The sequence below is a fragment of the Salmo trutta genome, chromosome 7 (genome assembly GCF_901001165.1).
Source record: "Salmo trutta chromosome 7, fSalTru1.1, whole genome shotgun sequence".
In the NCBI taxonomy this organism is placed as follows: domain Eukaryota; kingdom Metazoa; phylum Chordata; class Actinopteri; order Salmoniformes; family Salmonidae; genus Salmo; species Salmo trutta.
In genome coordinates this window covers 7,777,919-7,800,837 of record NC_042963.1, presented here as the reverse complement: position 1 = coordinate 7,800,837, position 22,919 = coordinate 7,777,919, and the positions used below count along the sequence as shown (strand labels likewise).

General features: G+C 49.4%; 1 protein-coding gene across 3 annotated transcripts in view; it reads left to right on the top strand.

The window, feature by feature from the left end:
* Positions 1-22,919, top strand: part of znf423 (zinc finger protein 423) — a 140,927-nt gene that overhangs the window by 68,959 nt on the left and 49,049 nt on the right. For 2 of the 3 annotated variants that reach the window (XM_029757786.1, XM_029757785.1), the window contains exons 4-6: positions 2,737-6,185; positions 6,949-7,033; positions 15,181-15,201. In XM_029757786.1, the coding sequence (XP_029613646.1) occupies positions 2,737-6,185; positions 6,949-7,033; positions 15,181-15,201 (3,555 nt within the window). The remainder of the gene's footprint in view (positions 1-2,736; positions 6,186-6,948; positions 7,034-15,180; positions 15,202-22,919) is intronic. The other variant, XM_029757787.1, reaches the window with a different exon arrangement.

Below are 22,919 nucleotides of genomic sequence, written 5' to 3'. Positions count from 1 at the left end.
GTGGCCATGTGTTTTGTTTGGCCAGTTCCAATTACTGGGCCCTGATTGGAGGCAGGATGGCCGTTCTTCCTCTGGACTGCAGTGTCTCCATCTGCCAGGCCCTCCCTCCTCCCTGCCTGGCCCCACCCCTCCACCTGGGCCATGGCAGCGGAGGTGAAGGCCAGCGCCAGGGGCAGCCATGACTGTAGCCTGTTAATTCAGTAATGAGTAACAACATGAAAGACGTGGGCGGACGGAGGGTGGAGCGGACGGGGAGAGCGAGATAAAGACAGAGAAGCCATCAGGGGTGAGCTTGGGAACGCTGGAGTGAGGAGACATGGGAGCAGCATGTGTTTACGTGCCTATTCCAGTCTTTTCTCGCTTTTCTCTCGGCTTCCCCCTCGCCTTTCCCCCTCTTTATTTTCTGTTTCTTTTCTAATTTAACTTTTCATTGAAATTTCTTACCCTGTTTAGTGCTCTTGCCAAGTCCCCCGGCGGACCGATGACAAAAGCCCTCTAAAAGCCATGTGATCTTCCATTTTCCGACAGCCACACTTCTGAGGATTAAGGCTATTTAATGACTATAATCTCCTTTCTCAAAAGTGATTTCTCACATTCTGTTGCAGTCAGAGGGATTGCATTAGCATTAATAGATTTAGAATTCGTCAGAATGACCACATGTGCCAGGAGTTTTTTTTCCTTCTCTTCTTCCCTCGCCATTCTTTCTCCCTCCCACTCCTCTACTTATTATCACTCATTTTATTTCTTTCTTCTTCTTCATGCTCAAGCAAGTGTTCCTTTGTATGTGGTGTGATGTGGTGCAGTACATGGCTGGGGCTCGGCAGGACGGCGTACCTGTCAGTCGTGAGCGGCTCTCCCCTCTGCTCTCTCACCTCCACTCGGCTCACATCAGAGACCAGCCTGTCAGGGGCCACGCTTTCATTGTGCAGCCAAAGAATTCTCCCCAGTTAAGGCCCTTTTGGGCTTTTCATCCCCTCTCTTTATTCGGGCCGCCGAGGCCCTCTCTCACTCCTGTGTTGCCGGGGTTTAACTTGTGTCAGGATGACTCTTATCCTGACACGGACACAAAGGCATGAGAGGAGGACTGGGGGGAATGGCTACAATAGGGAGGGGATGTCCAGACACCCCAGCTGTGTAGACAGTGGGGTACAGGCCTTAACTGTAATCTGAGAAACAGAGTTGTTCCCCCCTCAATCACGCTTACATACTTACCCACACATAAATACATCACACACTCACGCACGAGCACAGATGTAAGCATGCACACACACACAGACAATGCAGGTGGTGCTCCGTTTTGGGCTCAAAATAGCATTCATGTTAGGATTTATGTACTCAACAAAACAGCGTGTTACTGGTTTGATCTGTAGCATATAAATAGGCTGTAATTGTTAGTTTCTCCTGCTTCCCCTGTCTCTGTACAAATTCTCAAAGATATTTCCCAACATCTTTTCTTTCCAGCTTTGTCCATTTCCTTGATCTCGTTCATACTTATTTATTCATTTGCCCTCGTCCTGTAATATTACTCTCCTGATTGTTGCTGCTGGATGGCATCTCTCTCCTGTTGCCTTTAGCTTCCATGTAATATTTCTATTTTACAGTCTTTTAGAGCAGAGGTTTCTTTCCTAGCTCCAAGCTAAATTCATAATTCATGTTTTTACAACAAAATGACCCACAAAACCCTGCAGTTTTTTTATTTGCTCTGCACAGCATCTACATTTTCGAGTGGATCGATTTCATCACATTCATCTATTTTCCACCAAATCTACAGTGCATACCTTCTGTGTAACACATACTGTAGGAGTGGATAGTGGGAAGGGGAAAATATTCATAGTTGCTTACAGAGTTAAGTAGCAAATGACTTTTCTCTCTAAGATAAAGAATGTTGTTAATACTTTGTTTTAAAGCCTAATTTTGCTGAGAGAACAGTTTACCTGTTTGAGTGTGATTGTCAGCCAAAATACAAATGAGATGCAGATTGAGTCACGTGCCCTCCAGCTACAGACTAGTTTCATGTAAAAAGCGTGTTTTATAAGATGTATGTGTGGAGAGGGGAAATGCGGGAGGCTGTTTACTTATTGTAAACATTTGGTTATGTGTGATGATGACTACCAGAGGCTTCTCTCCTCACACATTTAGAGCAGAGTGTGAAACTTAGTCAAATAAAGCAAACAGGCTGAGCTGGAGAATTCTGGGTTTGTCTGAGCCACAGTGGGACTCCAGGCTTGCAGCATTCCTGCTCAATAAGTCATGAGCGTTTCTCCTCTCTTTCAGAGGGCTCTAGTTTAGATGCTAAATAGATGACGTGAGGGCTGTGGCAGGCCCCCTCAGACTGCACAAAGCAGGACAGAGTTAATATATGCTCTTTGTGTATATTTATATTATGTATGCATTAATAGACTTTCCCTTGTGTCAGCACCAAACTGGAGAAAAGCATGCAGAATCCCGTGTTTTATTTCATTCATATTGTCATATAAGAATATACCCTCACTATTTGAGCGTCTTCTAATCGGTTTTCGGTATTTTAATCTTGTCCCCATAATGACAATATATGATAAGGCAGATGTAATTCTAGAGGGGTGGGGGATGTTTGCTTAGGGAGGATGAAGAGAGAGAAAATACAATTTGTCCTTATTTCTTAAATCTTGTGGGACTGTCTTTAATTCTATTCAGTTTTAGATTTTTTTAAAAATCTCCTCTCTAACATTTTAATTCTGTCTGTGTTTTGCATTGCAGATGGTGATGATGACCCTGGGCTCTCCTGGGTAGGGTCCTCTCCCTCCAGCAAAGACGTGGCGTCACCGTCACAGATGCTGGGGGACGGCTGCAGCGATCTGGGTATGGGCACAGGGGAGGAGGAAGGGGGCGCGGGGCTGCCCTACCCCTGCCAGTTCTGCGACAAGTCTTTCAGCCGCCTCAGCTACCTGAAGCGCCATGAGCAGATCCACAGCGACAAGCTGCCCTTCAAGTGCACCTTCTGCAGCCGCCTGTTCAAGCATAAGCGCAGCCGCGATCGCCACGTCAAGCTCCACACCGGAGACAAGAAGTACAGTTGCCAGGAATGTGAGGCGGCTTTCTCCCGCAGCGACCATCTCAAGATCCACCTGAAGACCCACAGCTCCAGCAAGCCCTTTAAGTGCAGCGTGTGCAAGAGAGGCTTCTCCTCCACGTCCTCTCTGCAGAGCCACATGCAGGCCCACAGGAAGAACAAGGAGCACCTGGCCCTGCGTGCTGAAAAGGAAGGGGGGAAGCGTGGCAGCAATGCTGGCAGTGGAGGGGAGATGGACCAGGACCTGTACATGTGTGACTACTGTGAGGAGACCTTCAGCCAGACAGACGAGCTGGAGAAGCATGTAGTGACCCGCCACCCCCAGCTGTCTGACCGCTCCGACCTGCAGTGCATCCACTGCCCCGAGATCTTCAGCGATGAGGGCCTGCTGCTCTCCCATATCGAGACGTCCCACGCTAACCACAAACACAAGTGTCCCGTGTGCTCAGAGCAGTTCCCCTCTGTGGAGGATGTCTACTGCCACATGGACAGCCACCGGCAGCCCGACTCCAGTAATCACAGTCCCAGCCCTGACCCTGTGCTGGGCAGCGTGGCATCCATGAGCAGCGCCACCCCAGACTCCAGCGCCTCTCTGGAGAGGGGCTCCACCCCAGACTCCACCCTGAAGCCCATCCAGAGCCGGCGCAAGCTGGCCCCGAACTCTGACCATGATGACGGGGGTCACTGGACAGCCAAGGTGACCTACAGCTGCCCCTACTGCTCCAAGAGAGACTTCAACAGCCTGGCCGTTCTAGAGATTCATCTGAAGACCATCCATGCAGACAAGCCCCAGCAGAACCATACCTGCCAGCTGTGCCTGGACACCCTGCCCACGCTTTACAACCTCAACGAACACATCCGCAAAGCCCACAGAGGCAGCGGAGGCGCCTCAGCGGCCTTCCCCCTGCTTCAGTTCACCAACGTGTCGGCCTTTCACTGCAACTACTGCCCAGACATGTTTGCAGACATCAACACCCTGCAGGAGCACATCCGTGTGTCCCACTGCCTGCCTGGAGGAATGGTCGCAGGCTCCACCACCCTGGAGGGCAACCACGCCTTCTTCTGCAACCAGTGCTCCATGGGCTTCCTCACGGAGTCCTCTCTCACAGAGCACATCCAGCAGACCCACTGCAGTGGAGGAGGCATGCCCAAGATGGAGTCTCCTGTCCTGCAGCCCTCCCAGTCCTTCATGGAGGTCTACTCCTGCCCTTACTGCACCAACTCGCCCATCTTCGGCTCCCTGCTCAAGCTCACCAAGCACATCAAGGAGAACCACAAGAACATCCCACTGGCTAATAACAAGCGGCAAGCAAAGGTGGCGGAACTCAGCCCCGCCTCCTCTGATGTGGAGATCTCCTCCCCCAAACGCCATAGGCTGGCTGGGGACTCCACCACGGCAGGGTCCAATGGAGACTACCCCTGCAACCAGTGTGACCTGCGCTTCAGCAGCTTTGAGGGCTTTCAAGCCCATCTCAAGTCCCACCTGGAGATGCTGCTGAGGAGGCAGTCCTGCCCGCAGTGCAACAAAGAGGACTTCGACTCCCAGGAGTCTCTGCTGCAGCACCTGACGGTCCACTACACCACCACGTCCACCCAGTACGTCTGTGAGAGCTGTGATAAGCAGTTCTCCTCAGTGGATGATCTGCAGAAGCACCTGCTGGACATGCACACCTTTGTGCTGTACCACTGTACGCTGTGCCAGGAGGTGTTTGACTCCAAGGTGTCCATCCAGGTCCACCTGGCTGTCAAGCACAGCAACGAGAAGAAGATGTTCCGCTGCACAGCCTGCACCTGGGACTTCCGGAAGGAGAGTGACCTTGAGCTGCATGTTAAACACAGCCACCTGGGGCACCCCACCGGCCCCGGTGTCACCAGCAAGGCCCGTAAGTGCATCTTCTGTGGGGAGACGTTCTGCACAGAGGTGGAGCTGCAGTGCCACATCACCACCCACAGTAAGAAGTTCAACTGCCGCTTCTGTGGCAAGGCCTTCCACGCCATCGTTCTGTTGGAAAGGCACCTGAGGGAGAAGCACTGTGTCTTTGATGGGGGGAACGGCACCGGGAATGGGGGAAGCCAGAACGGCACACCCAACGGTGTAACCCAGAGCTCCAAGCGTGGGGGAGGAAGCGAAAGATCGACAGTGGCCACGGAGCAGGCTGACCTGCAGAACATGCTGCTAAAGAACACGAGTCAGGATGTAGCCAACAGCCATGAGGCCAGCGGAGGGGAGGAGGAGCTGGACAATTCAGAGCCCATGTACGCCTGTGACATCTGTGGAGCGGCCTACACTATGGAGAGTCTTCTGCAAAACCACCGACTGAGGGACCACAACATCCAGCCCGGGGACGACGACGCTAGCTCCCGCAAGAAGAAGGCCGACTTTATCAAGGGAAACCACAAGTGCAACGTGTGCTCACGGACCTTCTTCTCTGAGAACGGTCTGAGGGAGCATGCCCAGACCCACCGTGGTCCCGCCAAGCACTACATGTGCCCTATCTGTGGAGAGCGCTTCCCTTCCCTGCTCACACTCACCGAACACAAGGTCACTCACAGCAAGAGCCTGGACACGGGCACGTGCCGCATCTGTAAGATGCCCCTGCAGAGCGAGGAGGATTTCATAGAGCACTGCCAGATGCACCCGGACCTGAGGAACTCTCTGACGGGCTTCCGCTGTGTGGTGTGCATGCAGACGGTCACCTCCACCCTGGAGCTCAAGATCCACGGCACCTTCCACATGCAGAAGCTCTCAGCCGGTGGGGGCAGCGGAGGCGGGGGCGGCTCAGCCTCCTCCTCCCCCAATGGCCAGCTGCAGCAACACAAGCACTACAAGTGTGCCCTGTGCCTCAAGGAGTTCAAGAACAAGCAGGATCTGGTGAAGCTGGATGTGAACGGGCTGCCCTATGGGCTCTGTGCTGGCTGTATGAACCGGGCTACCAACGGCCAGTCTCCCAGCGGGGGCACCACGCCCCAGGAGGCCGGGGGAGAGAAGGCTGCAGTTGGGCTGCGATGCCCCGAGTGTGCTGTGAAGTTTGAGACCCTGGAGGACCTGGAGAGCCACGTTCAGGTGGACCACCCCGAGATGAGCCCGGAGAACAGCGGGGCCAAGAAGGTGACGGATGCATCTTCTGTCCCTAAAGTAAGAACACACTTATAATGTTTTCCTCCGCTATGGCTTGATCAGCACATTGATTTACATTGAAATCTACGTACAATATATGAAAATGCTTAGGTTTCGGTAAATAGCAGGTTCAGTTTAGTAATTTATGAATCAGTCATATGGTGAATAACCAACATGGTCCTCTGCAGTTATTACCAACCCAACAAAAAGTTTAATGGCCCTGCATTTAGACGAATCTAATGAATGCATTAGAACGTCATTGTATTCACTCATTCCTAATCCTTTTTGTGTGATCTGAAATCTAAAGATTTTAATGTCATTTTTATTTTGTCATTTGACGCCATGTTGTTCCCACTTATACTTATCATGGGTGCAAAAATAGCCTAGCTTTTAAAAGATTTCCCTCATACAATACCATAAGCATTTTAACGGTATTTTCTAGCAGTGTGTCAGTTCCCAGTGGCTAGCGTGTCAGTAAGAAGTTGTGCTCAGTTAGATGTGTGAATTCATGGCTGCGTTTCATTTGGGCCTGGCGGGGCCTGCAGCTCGGCCCTGCTGAGGCATTGTGTGGCCTGTTCGCTCTACTAGATATTGACAGTGAGGTCCCTGGGACGCTCAATCTTTACCTCCGCTTTTGTTTCAGCTGAGTGTAACAGCAAGGAGAAACCTCCAACTAACCCCCCCCCCCCCCCCGTACACCCTTTTTGTATTGTGTGTGTGTGTGTGTGAGTGAATGAGCAGTTTGATTCCATCTCTAAAATGATTGTCTGTTGCATTGCAGAAGAAGACGTACCAGTGCATCAAATGCCAAATGACCTTCGAGACAGAACGGGAGATCCAGATCCACGTAGCCAATCACATGATTGGTGAGTCAGCCTAGTCATTTCCTGTTTGTGTGTTTACGCGTGTGTGTTTGTTATCTCTGTGCCCGTCTCTCCTTTCAGTTTCCTCTGGCTCCACAGCCTTCTGTTTGGCCTAGCCCTCGCCCTCTCTCTCCCCAGCCTGCACAGCACACAGGTGTGAGACAGACAGGTGAAATGAACAGCTCTATTTCTGGAGCTGCCGCACTCGACAGCTGTTCCATTGTTTAACACTTGACTGCGCAGCTGAGGCCGCGGCTGCAGGTCTGACTGCTCCGTTAACTCTTCACTATGCGACCAGGGCTGTGACTGCAGGCCGTGGTGTACAGTAAAAGGGCAACAAACATTTCCTTTTCTTGCTCTCCCTTTTTCCTCCTCATCACTGGAATTTCTCCCAGGCAATAGCCCTCATTGTGTGTTTCTCTCTCTCTCTCTCTCTCTCTCTCTCTCTCGCTCTCTCTCGCTCTCTCTCGCTCTCTCTCGCTCTCTCTCGCTCTCTCTCGCTCTCTCTCTCGCTCTCTCGCTCTCTTCAACATGTGTGCACTCTCTAGGACATTATAAGGATTAAGTGTTTTTTTTCTCTGCTCTACCAGTAACATTGAAATCTACGTACAATATATAAAAATGCTAAGGTTTCGGTAAATAGCAGGTTCAGTTTAGTCATTTATGAATCAGTCATATGGTGAATAACCAACAATGTTCCTCTGCAGTATAAAAATAAATGGCACTGTAGAGCATTTCCTTTGTATGGTCTGATTGGCCACCCACTGCTAACCTTGTGTGTTCACCACCGCGCACTGACCTCCACACCTGGACGTAGAGGACACAGTGGAGAGTTAGGAGGCAGGGACGATCACATAAGGGCGGCATATTACCTCACCCACAGTATGCATATCATTGTAATAATATGTTGTAAATAGGTCTCCACAAAGTTAGCGAGACCTTAGAAGCAGCCCAAAGATGCCAGACAGACTCCCCCCTGATTCCCACCAGGTGGATGACATTTCCCAACACATGCTATCTGGAGGCAAGTCAGGTTAACAGGCTCTGATGCAGCACAGAGGTATGTGTGCTCAACTGAAAAGTTCCTCTGTAGTTTTTTACGGGCTTCCTCCGTCTGTGTTGTTATTCTGTAACTAATAATTGCTGCCGCAGTGTACTGTAGTGTAGATTAACAAGCTTGGCCTGTGAGTAATTTGGGAGAACAAACGGCAGAACACTGAGAGCCGCAGCGACTCCCCAGCCTTCTCCAGGCCTGACAGCTGATATCGGAGTTGTGCCGGTTGATGTATTTTCAGTGCGTGGGTCCTCCTGAGTCCTGCAGTAGTTGTCTGGAGAGAGAGAGAGAGAGCTGGTACAGAACAGAACCACAGCTATAGTGTACAGGCTTGCTGCCTAGCCCAGCCCAGTCTGGCTAGGAACAGAGCTTCTCCCCACTGGATTCATTCACCAGTCCAGTTTTCTTTCTCTCTTACTTCCCATCACACGGTGTTCATTTTCCTCTCCTCTCTGAGGGCTGAAGGCCCATCCCATCCATGTCCCCATGCTCTCTCTCCTCCCCCATCTCCACCTTCAGCCCTCCACCCTGAGAATTCTCTCCTTTCAGAGCGCTCTCTCCCCCTAAAAGACTGTACCGCAATGGGGAGAGATAGGGGGGGGCTTGAAGGGGGGCAGGCTGAACGCTCGTCTCTCTCAGCCGCCATGGAGGGAATTTTGGGTTAATTAACATCGGAATTTTCTGAAAAACTGGAGATTAATTATGGAATTGAGGCAGATTATTTTCAATAATGTTATTATTTCATTTCTTTCGAACCCCTCTTCAAAGATGGATGACGTTTTTTCAACAGTGAAAAAGAGCAGTGTCTTTACCTTTATCTGGCGAGGCGTCTGTGGTGAGAAAATTGAGGAGAGATCACAGAGGAGGAGTTTTCTGCTCTCCCTCTCACTCCTCTCTTTCTTGGGCAGATTACGAAACAATCATTAAAAAGCTACGCTATCTGTCGGCTTTGATATACGACTGCTGAGGTTATCCCTGAGCTTTGATATATGACTGCTGAGGTTATCCCTGAGCTTTGATATAGGACTGCTGAGGTTATCCCTGAGCTTTGATATAGGACTGCTGAGGTTATCCCTGAGCTTTGATATATGACTGCTGAGGTTATCCCTGAGCTTTGATATATGACTGCTGAGGTTATCCCTGAGCTTTGATATATGACTGCTGAGGTTATCCCTGAGCTTTGATATATGACTGCTGAGGTTATCCCTGAGCTTTGATATATGACTGCTGAGGTTATCCCTGAGCTTTGATATATGACTGCTGAGGTTATCCCTGAGCTTTGATATATGACTGCTGAGGTTATCCCTGAGCTTTGATATACGACTGCTGAGGTTATCCCTGAGTTTTGATATATGACTGCTGAGGTTATCCCTGAGCTTTGATATATGACTGCTGAGGTTATCCCTGAGCTTTGATATATGACTGCTGAGGTTATCCCAGAGCTTTGATATACGACTGCTGAGGTTATCCCTGAGCTTTGATATATGACTGCTGAGGTTATCCCTGAGCTTTGATATATGACTGCTGAGGTTATCCCTGAGCTTTGATATATGACTGCTGAGGTTATCCCTGAGCTTTGATATAGGACTGCTGAGGTTATACCTGAGCTTTGATATACGACTGCTGAGGTTATCCCTGAGCTTTGATATACGACTGCTGAGGTTATCCCTGAGCTTTGATATACGACTGCTGAGGTTATCCCTGAGCTTTGATATAGGACTGCTGAGGTTATCCCTGAGCTTTGATATACGACTGCTGAGGTTATCCCCGAGCTTTGATATACGACTGCTGAGGTTATCCCCGAGCTTTGATATACGACTGCTGAGGTTATCCCCGAGCTTTGATATACGACTGCTGAGGTTATCCCTGAGCTTTGATATTTTACCCTCTTTTCTCCTTATAGAAACCCTTCAGAATGCGCAAGTCTTAGTTCTCACTAGGCATTTCCAACCTACAATGTCCTGAAACATGTTGGGATTTTTACCTTGTACACACATTCTATGTTATACATTAGTTTGTTAGCTAGAACAGTAGCAACAGTGAAGGTATTCTTCATTGTACTCCATTGTTTACAGTTTGTAAGGTGATGGATACAGTCTTCATCCCCATTGTGGCAGAGAGGTATCTAGAACAAGAGGTCTTCAGTGTGTGTTGTCTGTGCGTCACATCACTAATGATAAAGCGCCGGCGGTGCGGCTGACCTTGTCGACACATTTGTCAGCAGTGATAATCATGTCGACTTCATTTCTTCCTCTCCGCTACTTCGCTGGTGTTCAGACATTCACCTTACATTTCCATAAATGTTATTAATGTTCATCTGCCGTCACAGGTCTGTGTGTGGTAGAGAGATGTGTGTGTTGTGGTTGAGCTTGAGTGGGTATCTTTTGTCATATATACTATCTCGGCCCCTCTCATAACAAATCCCCCTGATGTAACTGAGATACCTGCACAGTCACACACACACACACACACACACACACACACACACACACAGTCTCACACACACACACATTCTCACACACACACACACACACACACACACACACACCTCCCAATTGTACATCCCTGCTCTCTTCACATTTGCACAGTGAAGATGTGCACTGCAGACACCTCACCTACCCAGCCCTGTTATCCACAGTGACATTTGTGAAGGTGTGATCATACCCCCGCTCTCCCCTCCCAGTGTTGTCTTGGGTGATCATTAACAAGGTGACACTGCATCTCAATCAGTTTACCTCCTGAAAGCTCCAACATCTGCTCAATGCGGCTCCTATCTCCTTCCTGTGCGAGTACACTCGTGTGTGTGTGTGTGTGTGTGTGTGTGTGTGTGTGTGTGGGGGGGGGGGGATTTGTGCAACTACATCTGGAACTGTCTGTGTGGAAAGGTTGGGACACAGTTATTGTAGAATGAAGAGGTACATGTGTGGTTAGCAAAACTCTGTGAACTGATGTGTTTAGCTGAAGTTGATGCTTCCCTCAGATGGCTTGTTATGCGTGCATCCTCACTAGCTGCTGATTTATTTTCCTGTTGCTGGCCAAGTTTGAGGGCGGAGGGTAATCGATGAGACGGGGAGAAGTGGAGGAGCAGGCACGGAAAAGTCCTTGATTACATGGAGAAAAGGGGGGTGTAAAAACCTGGTGTTTTTAATGAATCTGAGTGGTGAGCCAGGCAACTGCCATACGCGAGGCCTTCTCCGGGTGTATTTCCACCACTGCCCGTCCATTCCTATTTCTCAGATTGTTTAATGTAGACGCACCACGGCTGGGCGGAGAGGAGACTGCCTAACAACACGGCTCAGACAGCCCACACTGTCACGTGTGATTACGCTAGCAGAAGTATTATTCTGTTATGCACATACACGACACGTACACTCACAACAAACACACAGATAAACCTGTTTACCTACGGCCTCCCTCACCTTGTTAAAGATCCCCCCCATCACATTGGCCTATCAGCATGTCACTCAGTATCTAAGTCATTGACCTGTCAAGCGTTTCTCCGCTGTGAGGTTATTTATTTATTTAACTAGACAAGTCAGTTAAGAACAAGTCAGTTAAGAACAAGTCAGTTAAGAACAAGTCAGTTAAGAAGAAATTCTTATTTACAATGACGGCCTACCCCGGACTACGCTGGGCCAATTGTGCGCTGCCCTATGGGACTCCCAATCACGGCCGGATGTGATGCAGCCTGGATTCGAACCAGGTACTGCAGTGACGCCTCTTGCTCTGAGAGCTCGGGAGACTGGAATGTGATTATACAGCTTTCCTCATGGCTGTGCCAGCGTTTTGCTCTGTCCTGGAGGACAGGTGATTTGAAGGGAGGCAGAGAGACCTCCAACTGTATAATCTAATCCAGTAATGTGATAGAGTCCCCCAAAGCTGCACTAACTGCTCACAGGGTAAAGCAGTGTAGGGTGTACCCATGGCCTCCTAAAAACCCTGTCAGACTAAATCAGATATAATGGGATGAACAGAGAGAGAGAGAGAGAGAGAGAGAGAGGGAGAGGGAGAGAGAGAAGGGAAACTGCTCTCTGTTATTAAAGACTTGTACCTTTTCCTCTTAATCTCTTCAACATGAATGTGTTAATACAGTAATTCCTTAGTACTCGAATCCTCTTCAACATGAATGTGTTAATACAGTAATTCCTTAGTACTCGAATCCTCTTCAACATGAATGTGTTAATACAGTAATTCCTTAGTACTCGAATCCTCTTCAACATGAATGTGTTAAAACAGTAATTCCTTAGTACTCGAATCCTCTTCAACATGAATGTGTTAATACAGTAATTCCTTAGTACTCGAATCCTCTTCAACATGAATGTGTTAATACAGTAATTCCTTAGTACTCGAATCCTCTTCAACATGAATGTGTTAATACAGTAATTCCTTAGTACTCGAATCCTCTTCAACATGAATGTGTTAATACAGTAATTCCTTAGTACTCGAATCCTCTTCAACATGAATGTGTTAATACAGTAATTCCTTAGTACTCGAATCCTCTTCAACATGAATGTGTTAATACAGTAATTCCTTAGTACTCGAATCCTCTTCAACAGTGTATTTGATCATTAAAGTAAGTGCCCATTTTCTTCCTAAAACCATGTTTCATGATAGGAATAAACAACTTGGGAGTCCTAAATAATACATTTGACATATGTTTACACTTTTCCAATAAGTACATCCTACAGTATACTAACACCCACCAACTGCTATTTTGTGTACACTATTTACACTCTCCGCCCAAGATACATTTCTACACACTCCCAAAGCCAAACAGCCAACTACTCTACATCTCATCTCTCACCCTCAGATGGAGAGCAGAGGAGAGAGAGAAGCCATTTTGGCCCGGGGTGATAACCTGCCAGTGGGGACACCCCAGTGTTCTGCTATTGTGTTGTAAATCCCTGCGGCGTGCCTGCCGTGTGGGCTGTGACTGATGCCCATGTCTGCGTGCATGCGCACGATGGAGATAATCGCAATAATAATAGTCCAGTCCTTCCAGGGGGAAGCAGACAGAGAGAGGGAGTGAGGGGCCACATGCTGAACAATAGGAGTGTCGGACCAGAGCCCCTCATTTCCCAGGGAGAGAGAGTGTCAGAGGGCCAGATCACGTTCATTTCCTTTCCCCCAGATGGAGGGATACCACGAGCAAGACAGACAGAGGAGAGATGACAATATATTAGAAAGGTGGCTGCTGAAAGAGGGAAAGCTGGGAAATTCTGACGTAAAGGAGAAAAGAACAGAGTAGAGAACGATAGAATATTTAAAGAACAGAGTAGAGAACGATAGAATATTTAAAGAACAGAGTAGAGAACGATAGAATATTTAAAGAACAGAGTAGAGAACGATAGAATATTTAAAGAACAGAGTAGAGAACGATAGAATATTTAAAGAACAGATTGAAGTCATTAGTGAGGACTAATGTGGGGATTGAGGTTTGGATTTTAAGAGCCTCTAAATGTCCATGAAGACATAGCTATTTAACTACAGGCAATCAGGCATGACTACAAATGACTATTTCGTATGATGTGGTGAAGCCTTTACATTTAAGACAAAAGCTCTCACAGCAGTGTCGACGCCATTTTGTTTTCCTCAGAATGACGGGGAATAGGGATGGAAGGGTTGTTCTTGGAAACTGCATACAGTTCAGTGGTTCTGCATCTTCCCTATTTATAGGCTAGAGGGGTGTAAGGTTCGGGGAGGGTGGGGGGTTGTTGAGGGGGTGCTGTACACCACAGTGGGGCCACCCCCTGGGCCCTCAACTGGGGGTCCCACCTGTGTGGTTAATCACAGTGCTCTATGCGTTCAGAGCGTAATTTTAACCCGGGTTTGGCAGGGCTCAGCGGGGCAATGGGCCCAGCGCGCCACCCCCCCCCCCCCCTTGCTGGCAGGGGGGGGGGGGCAGAGCGTTACCACACAATCACACCTGCAGGGGGCTCCTCCATGCTTTGCAGCTGCACAGCGGAAAACAATAAAGCCTGTGAAAAAAAGGCCAGTGTGGTCCTGAGAGACACCAACACACAAAGAGAGGAGAGAAGTGAGGGAGCGGGGAGAGAAGTGAAGGAGAGGAAGAGTGAAAAGGGAATTCAGAGCGAGCAGAGACTGCCTTAGCAACCCAACCTACAGCAACAAATAAGGTAAAGAGAGAGTCTGTATTGTGGTTGTCGATACCCAGCTGTTTTTAGCACCCTTCTGTTGTACAAACTCATGGTAGCTGATACAAATATTTGTACGGTACTACTGCTACTTGGCCAGAATGATATTTGGCCAGAATATGCGAGCGGCGCGCCATTTTGTGCATGTCTGTGCGCGTGGGCAGACATACTTCAGGACAGGCTGAGGAGCTCTCCCATCTCACACGCATGGCCTCTCCCCCACCCCTTCTCGCTCTCTCCTTTACACACACATCGACACACACACGGCTCTGCTCTCTCCACCACGTCCTGAGGAAAAGCATGCAGACACTAATGCCGCACTAATCACCGGCGCCCAGAACTCACAGCACGCCCACTCTCCTTTCAATCGCCTTAATCAGCCAACACATTTCAATTAGCATATTGTGTTTAACCTGACTTTCATCTTCTTTTATTGGTAGATTTAGCTGTACCCCCCCCTCTTTTCCTCTACCCCCTCCCCTCTTTCTCCCCCTCCTCCCGTCGCTCCCCCCCTCCCCATTCCAGTAACTGTACCAGTGGAAGAGATCAGTATAATGGAGACACGCATTAAAGCATCTACTAGAGTTTCTCCCCTCAGCAAGGCCACAGCCTGAAAAACCCAACTCTGGATCCAACCAGCGCTGTAGCCTTATGACTGATGCTCATGAGTTTCTTCATGGGTATTTCCATCATATTTATTTGCTTCGGACATGAGCTGTGACTGGATATTAGTCCGGGTCTTAGGTAAACAGAGAGGAGTGAGTTGGTTTATCACATTGAATGATACAGAGAGAGTATCCGGTGCATGTTACGGTAGTCGCTGCCCCACCATAACCCCCCATGTATGAACCCCCCCTAACACCCATCTAATCATGGACCTACTGACTAACTGTCACCCTGCCTTCTCTTTCCACCCACCTTGCCTGTCGGACGGCCTGTAGGAGAACCTGCCCATCTGCAAGGTTTGTCCCCCTTCTCTCTCCGTACCAAGCTGTGTGAATGGAGCCCTGCCTGTTGAGCACTGGGAAAGAGTGGGGAGGGGGACCGCCCCATAGGGCTACATAGGGCTATAGGGCCATATGGCAGGACACTGCATGATGCACACGAGATAATAGTGTAAAATACTCCAAATCAAATAGAAATAGCAGCAGACTGCTTAACTGGCATGGCTACAGTGTAAAGATGATCTGTAGCGCCCACTCTCAACACAAACCCTCTCATATTCTTTGCACACCAATGTAAAGGTCCACACCCCCCACCCCCGATGGCTGTGTGTGCATGATGAACCCCCTCCCAGCCAGGCCCAGGGTACAGCCACTCACCTGAAACTAAGTGCCCTCGGGGGAGCCCAGCTAATGATGCATCTCATTCATAATTCTTACTTATTCATTTCAAGGAAGTTAGCGAGCTATCGCCCCGAGCATGAACCCAGATGAGCAGCGGGGCGGAAAGGCGTCCCGGCTGATCCCTTTAACCCTGAAGTGATGTCACAGTACAGCACTAGTCATGTTACTTCTCCTCTACTCTGGCGCAGACCTGACCTCTCACTGGTAAATCAGCGCCTACTATCAGAGCCACGTTCCCAACGGTAGTGCTGCTGTCTTCAACTTGAAGTCATATGTTACCCTTAATGCATGAGTGATGTTTAAGATGCCTTCTGTCCTCCTGTGATGTTTTAAGTGCTATTCCATGCATGCTCTTCAGTGACATCGTGAGAATAACCCTTTATACTGAGGCCAGACCTGTACTCTTCCTGTGATGGCCCAGCCATCAGCCTATAGTGATGTATGTCTGTGCTGCGCTCCACTAGTAATGTCTGAGGAGTATTCCCTAGGGCAGTGCCTGAGCAGTCTCCTTTTAGTGTTAGCGCGTGGTGTATGTGTGTGTGTCGAGATGAAGAGTGAGTGAGGGAGAGGGGCTGGTGAGAGAGGCCTGGTGTGGGCTCTGTGTGTCACTGAAGACCTAATGAGGCAGCACACACAAAGCTTTAGGAGTCAATGGATGTGCATAATGTGGATGATGGCTCACTCCACTGCGTGCATGAGTGTGTGTGCGCCCCGTGCCAGCCTGATAGCCATAAGGCAGCGTTTTTGAGCGATGAAAGCTTTGCCCTCTGCCTTCAGTCCACTGCTCAAATAATTATTGTATCATCCATGAAACTCCTTCAAATAGTCACCATCTGAAGTATTCCTCCATATCTGTTATTCCTCCTGACTGTAGAACATCGCAGTGTAAGTGTGGTCTGTTGGAGGATGTTGGTTCTCTACTGGCCTCCACTGAACACCTAGTAACACACCTAGTAACACACAGTAGAGATGCTACGAACATGGGAACAGATGACAGGCCCCTCATGCACATCCCTCACCACCTGGAGCCAGCCAGCCAGAACACCAGAGGGGAGGGAGGGATGGGAGGATGGGATGGAGGATGGAGGATGGGATGGAGGATGGAGGGAGGGTGGGTGGGTGGGATGGATAATAAAGGGATGGAGAGAGGGATGGAGGGAGAGAGGAATGGAGGAGAGAGGGAGAGAGGGATGGATGAAGGGAGAGAGGGTGGGAGGGAGGGAGGATAAAGGGAGAGAGGGATGAAGAGAGGGATGGGGAGGGAGAGAGGATGGAGGTAGGATAAAGGGATGGAGGGAGAGGGAAGGAGGATTGGGGAGAGCGGGATGGAGGACAAAGGGATTGAGGGATGGGGAGGGAGGGAGGGATGGGGAGGGAGGGAGAGAGGGATGGGGAGGGAGAGCAGAATGGAGGATAAAGGGATGGATGGATGGAGAGATGGATGGAGGGAGAGAGGGATGGGGAGGGAGGGAGGGAGAGCAGGATGGAGGATAAAGGGATGGATGGAGAGATGGATGGATGGAGGGAGAGAGGGATGGGGAGGGAGAGAGAGCAGGATGGAGGATAAAGGGATGGATGGAGGGAGAGAAGGATGGGGAGGGAGGGAGAGCAGGATGGAGGATAAAGGGATGGATGGAGAGATGGATGGATGGAGGGAGAGAGGGATGGGGAGGGAGGGAGGGAGAGGAGGATGGAGGATAAAGGGATGGATGGAGAGAGGAGGGTGAGTAGATTTGGTATTGCTCCTTTAAGGATCTACTAGACTGTTTCGTTGTGATAGGAGATGAGAGGTGTCAGTTGTTCCACAGAATGTCAGCAGACCTCTCGTCATAGAGACAACATAATGTAATGTTGTTGCAATGTTTACATGCACATGAGCAGACGTATGCACATGGTCATAGGCAGCCAGCCAGTCAGAAGTGTTTTGAGTCAGGTAGCCTCCCACAGAATCTAGGTAGCAACTAACCCAATAATAGTAACTACTTTACGGCCATTGTATTCCTGTCGTTCCCTCTTTCCCTTCTTGTCTTTCTGTGCCGTTCTCTACCGCATTCCTCTAGTTACCCCCACTGAGCATTACATATTTGAATGTAAAAAAACAAGAATAAAATAGCTCTGATGTTGGTGAAGTGTTTGTTTGCAAGGCTGAGTGCTGTTTGATCCCCCTGAGAGCTTGTTTTTTCCACGTTTGCGCTTGATTTGCTTCTTATGCTGTTTATTAAAAGTAATTACAAGCTGTTTGGAGATCTATAAGAGAACTGCTCAAGGGAAGCTCCTCCAAAATGTGTGGGAACAGAATGGAAAGTTGGCACACGTGTGTGTGTGTGTGTGTGTGTGTGTGTGTGTGTGTGTGTGTGTGTGTGTGTGTGTGTGTGTGTGTGAGAGAAGAATGAAGAGAAAGAAAAGAGGGTGTAGCATGTGTTTTATACCTGTGTAAGTATGTACACTAGTTTGTGCATACAAGCACTAATGCGAGCCCAGGCTTTAATGTCTGTGTTATACAGTGGTAGAGAGTGTATTTGCGTCTCATACCTCAAGTCGGCCTGTGCTTAGTTTAGTGATGCCAGAGGTGCACCTGCCCATCTCCTCTCCCCCCTCATCCCCGCCCCACCCGGCTCTCACACCCGCACAGGTGTGGCTGAGCCAGCTGCTGGGGAGAATGGGACAATTACCCCCCCCCCTCCCCTCCCTTCCCCCTCTCCCTGCTCTGTCTAGTAATTGTTAAAAGACAAACAAGCCGCTTGCCTTTTTGCGCATGATGAACACGGGCCAGCCACAATTAGCTCCTCGCTTAATTCGTTAAGTATTCTGAATGTATTTTCTCGAGTGACGGCAGCATCTGTCGCAGCTGGTGAGGAAGGTGTGGCGTGCGGTGGTGAGAGGCGGTATGGGGGGGGGTGCACGGGAGTAGAGGATCACACGCCGTAATACATCACACTGTCCTGAGTGCGAGCTCACGGCGGAGGACAGAGAGCAGAGATGGAGGAATGAGGTAGTCCTGGACGGGGAGGAGAGTAATAGAGACGAGTGAATCAACAGAGAACAAATCAGTTCATCTTTGACTTTCATGGTTCTCTAAGGGTCTTTGTAAAGCTCTTAATGGCCTGGTACATTTAGAATGGGAGATGGGCAGATCGTTTTTAGTCTTTCTGATGAAGTCAGGTAAAATGATAAGTTGCTAACTCCTCTGCGCTAATTAGCATCTCCTGTCTGTCTGTTGGAGGGGATTTGAGTCTGATACGTCAGCGAGGCTCCAGGTGGGATTTACGAGAGGATGTCACAGCTCATCTCTCTCCACTTCCAGATCAACCGGGATGTCAGCTAGAAAGGATTGTGGGGAAAGTTTGCAGAACGCCCCATTCCTTATAGCTGCTGACGGGCGGGGGTGGAGATCCCAGCGCGGCACGGCAGAGCCCCCCCCCCCCCCCCCCCCCCCCATTAGCTTCTCTGTGTGTGTGTGTGTGTGGTAGGCGTCCTCTGTGTTCAAAGCCCCACTCCCAGGATGCAAAGCGAGGCTCCCAGAGAGGTGACAGGCTGACAGACACATACAGCTTTGATACAGGGCTAGTGAGCATCACACGGTTAAATAGGAGAGGGGAGGAGGGAGGCAACATGAGGGAACGGTACAGCTGGGAGAACTCTGGCAACCTGATGTGGATTAAGATCCAAGCTGCCACGGGTTTTCTGGGATTTCAAAATATTTGTTACAAACCTTTTGTTTTACTGTATATTATTACTCCCCAAATAATAGAATCAATCCTCAAATTCAAATCAAGAAGTTGTCAACTTTATGTGGTTACACTGGGCTTGAATTGGTCTCATTGGTGAAAAGGCAGTTAGGCAGACAGTACTGATGGAAAGAGTGAGAAATAGTAAGTAAGAGATTATTAGGTCAGTGGAGAGAGAGGGATGTGGGAGTTGGCAGGAAAAGGGATCAGTTGGACGGTGGGGAATGAAGGTCATTTGGCAGGGAAAGGGATCAGTTGGACGGTGGGGAATGAAGGTCATTTGGCAGGGAAAGGGAGTGCGATGAAGAGGTGGAGAAGTAGTGGAGGACTGCATGATCAGTGTTTTTGATGGCAGCAACCTGGAGGGGGGCAGAGATGTCCAGAATGGCCACTGATGGAAGGAGGCTGACCTTCCAAAGCCACGGAGAGGTTAAGATCAGGGGATTGATGGAGAGAGGGATAAGGGACCGGCACAGGGTTGGGAGGATGGAGAGAGGAGGGCAGAGGAGAGGAGAGAGGGTGGGGGTGTGAGGAGAGCGATGGCTGCCTGACAGGGGCTCTCCCGGATTTTGGCACGCGTTCAGTCTGCGCGGGTGAGCAGCTGGACTTCATTAGGCGCTGGTGTTAATTACTGGGACCAGGCTGGAGCAGCGAGAGGAAAATACTCTCCTCAGCCAGGGTCACCTTGAAATCGATCGTTTAGCATCAGAGAAAGAGATGGATGGAGGGAGAGAGGGATGGAGTGAGAGGAAGAGAGGGAGGCGCCCATTCTTTTTTTGTCATGAGTGAGTGTACTGATTTCCTGGTTGTGATTCAGGCTGTAATAAGACATAGGTAGGGTTGGTTCATTAGTGATTAGTGATCACTGATTGCTGTTGACGGCGTTTTACAAATGACCGTTAAATGATACAGCTGCTGCTGATGTGGAGGGAGGCGGAACATGGCAGCAGATCAAACCAGTACCAGTCATCCTCATGCATACCGAATACAGCTGTGGGTGAATGTAGCCGGTTGCGGTACACTGCATCTCACTGATCCAAGGTTGCTGTTCTGCTGCTGTGGCATTGGGATAGTAACACTAGGGGTAGTTTATGAAGACATTTGATACAACCAGGCATGTTCTGTACACACACACACACACACACACACACACACACACATATCAAATCAAATGTATTTATATAGCCCTTCGTATATCAGTTGAAATCTCAAAGTGCTGTACAGAAACCCAGCCTAAAACCCCAAACAGCAAGCAATGCATGTGAAAGAAGCACGGTGGCTAGGAAAAACTCCCTAGGAAAAACTCCCTAGAAAGGCCAAAAACATAGGAAGAAACCTAGAGAGGAACCAGGCTATGAGGGGTGGCCAGTCCTCTTCTGGCTGTGCCGGGTGGATATTATAACAGAACATGGTCAAGATGTTAAAATGTTCATAAATGACCAGCATGGTCAAATAATAATAATCATAGTAGTTGTCGAGGGTGCAGCAAGCACGTCCGGTGAACAGGTCAGGGTTCCGTAGCCGCAGGCAGAACAGTTGAAACTGGAGCAGCAGCATGGCCAGGTGGACTGGGGACAGCAAGGAGTCATCATGCCAGGTAGTCCCGAGGCATGGTCCTAGGGCTCAGGTCCTCCGAGAGAAAGAAAGAAAGAGAGAATTAGAGAGAGCATATTTAAATTCACACAGGACACCGGATAAGACAAGAGAATACTCCAGATGTAACAGACTGACCCTAGCCCCCCGACACATAAACTACTGCAGCATAAATACTGGAGGCTGAGACAGGAGGGATCAGAAGACACTGTGGCCCCATCCGATGATACCCCCGGACAGGGCCAAACAGGCAGGATATAACCCCACCCACTTTGCCAAAGCACAGCCCCCACACCACTAGAGGGATGTCTCCAACCACCAACTTACCGTCCGAAGACAAGGCCGAGTATAGCCCACAAAGATCTCCGCTATGGCACAACCCAAGGGGGGGGCGCCAACCCAGACAGGAAGACCACATCACACACACACACACACCCACACACACACACACACACACACACACACACACACACACACAAGCTGTTTTAGCAGTGAGGTGCTCAAGGTTTATCTTGGCTGTGTTTTCCTAATTACAAAGTAAGACGATGGGAAGAGACTGAAATGAAAGGAAGAGAGGGCACTGGAGAAATGCTGGAACAATAGTGTCCCGTTCTTATCGTCTCCCTCTCAAACAGCTGTGTACAATGGTGTTCTCTCTCTTCTGCTCCCAATAATAATACAAAGGTCTCCTACAATCCCCTCCCTAATTCTCAGCCATGACTGTTTTTCAGGCCTTTTTTTGTCTTTTACTTTTTTTCCCCTCCCCACAGAAAATCAATGCATTCTGATTCAGTAATTTCCCAGGTTGCACTGCTCTGGGCTCCCTGTGCTGAGAGAGGTGACTAATCCGGTCATGGCAGTGTGAACCTTTCCTTTTGTTCCCTTCTCTCTCACCCTTCGTCTTTCTCTGTTTCCTCCCTGGTTCTCTCATCCCTCTCTCTTTCTCTCCCAACACTGTCTCGTGCTGCGACATAGCGCAGGAATTCATTGGAATTTCCCAGCCTTCCCGGGCTCTCGTGGAAAAACACTCATTTGTGACGGTGCCAACCTGCTAATGGCGGATGGCGTGGTCCTGCCGAATCCCACCTCCGCTCCCCGGCGCTCGTTATGGCGCGCTCGGCGCCGCGTGCTGCCTCCCATACATCTGCCAAACTCAGCTGCCAGGGAGCTGCGTAATTATCCCGTCGGAGCGAGAGAGACGCCTCCATGCCGTCACAACTGGGGCTTCATTAGAGACCTGCACCAGTGGAGACGCTACGGTGCCCCCAACGTGTGTGTGTTTGTGCATGCGTTATGCATGATGCTGTGGGTGTTAGGATTCTCTGTATGACTTTGAGGGTGTTTTGTCTAATGTAACAGAAATACTTCTTACCCTGGTCCGTGAGAGCTGAGTTGAGAGCCGTACTCCAAGAACTCCTATACTGCGTCAGTACAGTGATGATCTTGCGCAATTATCATAGTTCACCTTTCTTTCAGTCGCAACACTGCATGTCAGGTCAGTATTTGATTTAGTTCCCCCTCTTCCTTTACTTCAGCAGCCCTGTGCATATCCCTGATATTGTAATTGTAGTGCTGTTTTTGGCAGGCCCAGTGCATAGTGAGGCAGTAATAGCTGTCTGGGGCTGGGAGAGGCTGGGAGAGGCTGGGAGGGGAAAGGTGTCGCTGGCGGTAAGTGCAGGGTTATTAGCATCTCCTGACGGAGCTGAGACCTGAAAGCACAGCTTCTGCTCCCTGCCTGGGCCGTCACACACACCAGCTGTGGCTGACTACATGGCAGTGCGTGAGGTGATGGGGAGAGACTTAGAGTAGACTGTGCCTGAATGTCTACAATGGTAGTTAGAAACAGGTATGAGTGCTTACGCTAGGTTTACCTGTGGAACTCTTTACTGAATAGTGTGTAGTTTAAGAGCTATATGTAGTTTCATCAATGCATCGTCTCCCTCCAGCTAGAAACCCCAACATCCATGGAAGTCCCCCCCCCCCATTTCTCCCCCTGACAGCCAGCAGGTATCC